General features: G+C 42.2%; 1 protein-coding gene across 1 annotated transcript; it reads left to right on the forward strand.

Moving 5' to 3' along the window:
- Window positions 1-2,420: 2,420 nt before the first annotated feature.
- On the forward strand, window positions 2,421-4,313 carry LOC18422449 (cell wall integrity/stress response component-like protein). The gene has a single exon (XM_006826862.4). It carries the CDS (start codon window positions 2,565-2,567, stop codon window positions 3,891-3,893), a length of 1,329 nt encoding a protein of 442 aa, XP_006826925.3. The 5' UTR covers window positions 2,421-2,564; the 3' UTR covers window positions 3,894-4,313.
- The last annotated feature ends 1,317 nt before the right edge of the window (window positions 4,314-5,630 follow it).

A 5,630-nucleotide genomic window follows, 5' to 3' on the forward strand; every position in this document is an offset into this window, starting at 1 on the left:
TCTTTCGCCCGGCCCAGCCTGTTGTCAACCCTATGTCCGCGTCTCGAACGATATGGTCGATGGGAGTGGACCACACCCCGCGAGTCTCACAAAGGTAATCCACCTTGAAACTATGTTTCATCCGCACCATTAATTTTGAGAACTAAAGGTAAATGTCCATATCAAATCGTACACCATTAATTTTCAGAATTGACAAGGGCAATTTTATTGCTGGTTCGATGTACAGATGCAATAGAAAAATAAAAAAAATTCGAGAAACATGCGATCATGAGGTTTCCAAGAAGGGAAAAGTTTAAATAGAGCCGAGGTTCTAAACAATCAAATTTGAGCCTACTTCAAAACTTTTACTAGAAGATGTTTTGATGCCCCAATTTCTTCAAATTGATCATCTCGACATCAAGATGTATGGACATGACAAAAAAAATAGATTGCAAGTTTTAGAAATAGTATATTTTGTAATGCAGTTATGAGCCTTCAATTTTCAAGTTTTCATAAATATGTTGATCTACCCTATTTTTGAAGCTTTAAACTTTATAAATAAATATGAAAATATATTGTAAAGCTATCACAAATATTTTCAATATTGAAACTACATTTCTCGATGCTATTTAATGGTAGGTTCTAATTTGATTGTTTAGAGCCAGGCTCTATAAAACCGTATCCTTGGAAGAATCAAATAAATAGATATTGGTATTGTATGCTAGAAGATCATTTACATTTTCTACAAGAAGTCACAGTTATCATGGTGATCATACTTGAAATGGGCAATAAAGGGAAAAATTTATATAAGGTTGACACCTTAAATGTAGAATACATGCCTGACATCTAAAATCTTTCGGAAAAGGTTGTTTTGATGTTGGAAGACATGTAATTGATCTCTCGGCATCGAGATATATAGATATGGATAAAAAAAAAGATTTAAGTACAAAACATTATACATTTTGCGACACATTATCTAGATCATCAATTTTCAAGATTTTCACACATTTATAGATCTGTGATTTGAACCATTTTTGGTATTTAAAAATTTATAATGAGATACAAAATAAATTCTCACACGAATTTTTCACCCCAAAATTGCAGCTCATGGAGGTGCACCTTACTTTGATTGTCCAACGTTGCTGATGCAAACCACGCCTTTATAGATGTGGAACCATTTGAGGAAATAATTCTTAACCTTAAGACCTAGGAACAGCTAGCACACCTTTGACCATCAATGTCGGAGGTTAAGGGATAATTTGATCTTCTTACACTAAAAACAGTAGAAAATAAGGAAAAGTATAGCGTCCACTTGTTGTGGATGCTCTAGGGATAGAGGCCCAGAGGTACACAAGTAAGAGTGGCCATGGGTGGGGTGGCCAGGGTCCGCCCTAGAGAACTAAGTCTTGGGTTACAAAATGTGGCCTGAAGGGCTGGGCTCGACACTGATAGGGCCAGGACGGCCTTGGCCATGGCCTCTTTGACAGGTCCATGTTGGGCCTACCCCCAAGGGAATGGGGTTGGGCTACGTCCAAGGCTGGCTGGGCCGGGAAGTCTGGCCCGAGCCATTACCATACTGTCCGTATTGAATATGAAGTACATGAAGGCCGCAAACTTTTAAGATTGTAAAAGTGTAGTTGTATACGCATCTTTGTAAGATGTGCCAAATAATTTTCAAAAAAAGTTCAAATAAATAATTGACCAAAATGCCCATAAAACATTGAGAGGTATTTTAGTTAATTTTTTGTATTTGATTTTGTTTTTTTTTTATTGGGTACATGGATGCCTCAATTTTAATGTAAAAACAATTTCAAAAAAATCAACAATAAAAAATAAAACAAATTTATGTCTTCAAACAACCAAATCCGGAAGTAGGGGTGGCAATAGACCCGGACCCGACCCAGAACCCGAGGGGTAGACCCTATGGGTCCAAAGTTTGGACCCGGTGGGTTAGGCCTCGGTCTGGGTCCCAATATATGAAATATATTTAAATATTATTATATATATAGCTATTTTAATGTTTAGGTCGGATCCGATAGGATTCAGGCTCCGCACTATAATTTTGGGTCCAAGGCCGGGTCTGGGTCTGGGTCGAAGTCCCATACATTTTCGGGCCGATCCGGCCCTCTGCCACCCTTACTAACCGGAAGTGCTTGTTCAGTGAGGATATACGACCCCTAAAAGTAAACGGCCTTTGTTCCTATGTTGTCTATGAGAAAGAAATTCCTTTTACGACAGAGGACTGCGCACTGAGAAAGTAAGAAAGTAAACCATTAAAGAAATTCTTTTGGAATTTGAGGAGGGCAGTGCATAGTGAGAAAGCAAGTTAGACTTGGGTCACGCTCCTTGTCCAGTAGCCTCCCATGTGAGTGCTTGAGACCTGTCAAATTCGGTTCCACTCCTCATTAATTCATATCCGCTCGCCCCCACCTCAAGAACCCATTCACATTCACCCTCCAAATCCCAAAACCTTGCCTCTACTACTGAACGGACCTTTTGCAGTTTTGATTTTCGATCCAGATCCACAAGGAAAAAGAAGGAGAAGATACAGGTTAGCTTACCAACGAAATTCCCCCTTTTGACACATGGGGAATTTCGTCATAGCTCTTTTTGCTTCTCTTTTGTTGATTTTTACTGTTTGCAATGCTGGATCACTTGATCCCAATTCAACCATTCATGGCCGGAAAATGTCGGCAAATGAATCAAAGGAAACGGCCATTGATGCAACAGAGGTGGCTCAGAAGAAGAAGCCCAAACTCTTAGAGAAAACACTTCCCAAAGAAAAGAAGAAACCCTCGAATTCCTCTTCTGTGCTCAAATCTCAGCAAAAAAAGCTCAATTCGAGTTCAAATGAGTCGGATCTAGCTCACCTCTCGCCCCCCAAAAAAGCTCCTCTATTGCCCAAACCCAACTCTCCCAAGAACAAAACCACGCAATTGACGACCAAAAAGAAAGATTCCGGCGACCAGAAACCGCCTCCAACCAAAAATCCGGCGGCCCAAAAGCTAAAAACCCCAGAACCCAAGAAACCCTCCCTTGAACAGAAGCAAATTCCGGCTAAAGAAGTGCAGGAATCCAAGAAACCTTCGCCTGAAAAGAAACAAATTCCGGCAAAAGAAGTGCAGGAATCCAAGAAACCGTCGCCTGAAAATAAACAAATTCCGGCAAAAGAAGCGCAGAAATCCAAGAAACAGGCCCCCAAAACCCAAGTAGAAGACGACTACAATGACCTGATACAAGATTTCAGAGAATTTCCAGCTCGTTTCCAATCCACCGTTTTGCCCGAGCTCGAAAAGCTCTCCTCAAAATCCAAAGCTTATATCAACAAAGCAAACGAAAACATAGCCGAGGGCTTCAAGCCACTGATCGGCCACCACTACGCGCCGATAGTGGCCACCACCCTCTTCTGCGTCCTCTCTCTCCTCCCCCTCCTCCTCGCCTACGCTCTCTACCGCAAGCTCCGCCCCTACCTCACCCTGCAACACGTGTTGCTCTTCTCGCACGTGTACCTCGCCCTCTACTTCTTAGCCCTGGCCATGGCTCGCTTGTCCACCGGGGTCGAGCCCTTGGGGTTCTTCTACGGCTCGGGGAGCTCGAGCTACGTGGCCACGCAGGTGGTCCAGGGAGTGGGCTACGTGGTCTACGTGGCGCTGCTCTTGGTGCACCTCTTCGTGGGCGCGGGTGCGAAGAGGGTGGCGGCTTTGGGCCAGGCGATGGTGGGTTTGGCGGTGGGGGTTCATTATTACGCGGTGGTCTGGCGGTGGGCGATGGTGCGGAAGGCGCCGAGGAGCGACTGGTGGGTGCACGTGGTTTACGCGGCGGGGTTTGTTCTGGCGTGTGTGTGCGCGCGGGTGCACCTTCGGGTTGGGAAGAAGGGGTATGGTCCGGCGGAGGACCAAGACAAGCAGAATTGAGGGCGAGATCCCGCAAAAAGTAGGGTAATGCCGTAAAATCTGACCGATAGAGAGAAAAAGGGTAGGGCCTCTAGAGAGAGAAAGACGAAGGTGTAAATCTGGAGTAGGGTTAGAGAGAGAGGCGCCTTTTTTCTTGTTTTGAGATTCCTTAAATTTGTGGCTTATTTTGTGAGAGATTTTGTGTCCCCTGTGAGAGAGAGCATTTATGTCCAAGTAATATAAGAGAGAAAAAAATATTTTCATGTGCTATTTACCTGTAAAATAGAGGGAGCCCACTTAGAAGAAACGGGTGGCCAACCCGGGTTATGATAATTAAAGTGGAGGGTGATTGTGATGGGGACCTGAGTCAAGTAAGAAGGCTGTAAGCCAATATTCAATGTATTGCCATTGAATTAATAAAAATGCTATGATTTTTACCAAGAGACTTGTAAAATCACATATTCCATGGCATTTTTTTGATGTTGTGTGTGAGAAGGTTTTGACAGTGTGATGGGATTCAACTGAGTTACTCGGCCTCACCCTATACACGATATGAGTTTTTTTTTTGGTGTGTTGTACATACATGAATATATAATTTATTATATATCAATTTTAAGTCCTAAATGCTGAAATAGCTTTTTGGTGTTCATTGGGCCTTGTGGTGGAGGCTCGCACCCGAGTAATTTGCTTCGGTCAGGAGGCGAATACCACAGCGCTGTACTCAGCTCAACCTTGGGATTTGGCTCTTGCCGAGCCGGATAACTTGACAAGTCCAAATGGAGTTACTCAAGTGTTGTACGCGCATGGAAATACTGTAGAAAAACCAGAGAAGTGAAAGTCCCAAAATTTAAAAAAAAAAAAGCAAAGAAAAGCAGAGGAGATGGATAAAAATTAAAAAAGAGGGAGGGAAAAGCAGAAGAGATAGATAAAAATGAAAAAAGAGGGAGGGAGGGCGGGGGGGGGGGGGGGGGGGGGGGGGGGAGAGGCGGACATTTTTGTACCCCTTTGAGAGAGAGAGAGGATTTAAGCCCTTTTATATATTGGCAAGAAACAGGAAGGATTTAAGCCCTTTTTATATAGCGGTAGAGAGAGAGGTGAATAGGAGGAGGCAGATTTTATGCCCCTCGTTATAGAAAAGGGAGAGATTTATGCGATCTACTCTAGAGAGAGAGATTAATGAAATAAGGGAGGCATTGCCTATCTATTAACAATAGGCAACCCCATACATATTCATCATTCACTTGTGTACTATGCAGTTCCATGTACCTATGGGTGACGACCGGGACCAGTCCCCTGACTCGACCTGTTTATAAGGGATCCAAACTTAAATTGGACCCGATCCAAAAATAAAAATATCTATATATTAAATATATTTCATAAACATATTAAATATATGTATTATTTAATAACTATTATAATTATATATATTTATTGATATACATACATATATATATATATATATATATATATATATATATATATATATATATATATATATATATATATAGTAATAATAATAAAATTCAGGTCGGGTCTATATAAATTGGACCTGGACATGGAGCTGAGTACTATTCGGGTCTAAGATTTGGACCCAAATCAAAATTGCCAAGTCCAAATTTTGGACCCATATCCAGACGGCTAGACCTAGGTCAAGTCTAGCTGTTGGGTCTTAGGTTGGGTGTGGCTCTAGGTCCATTGCCATCCCTAGTGGCCAGCATGATGTTCTGAGCATCAGACTTCCCTAAGCTTCGCTTTGGC

This window comes from Amborella trichopoda, chromosome 4 (assembly GCF_054954075.1).
Source record: "Amborella trichopoda isolate Santa Cruz 75 chromosome 4, AtrichopodaSantaCruz75HAP2 v2.0, whole genome shotgun sequence".
Classification (NCBI taxonomy): domain Eukaryota; kingdom Viridiplantae; phylum Streptophyta; class Magnoliopsida; order Amborellales; family Amborellaceae; genus Amborella; species Amborella trichopoda.

Coding starts and splice junctions, on each gene's coding strand:
- LOC18422449 (XM_006826862.4), top strand. CDS start 2,565: ATGGGGAATTTCGTCATAGCTCTTTTTGCTTCTCTTTTGTTGATTTTT.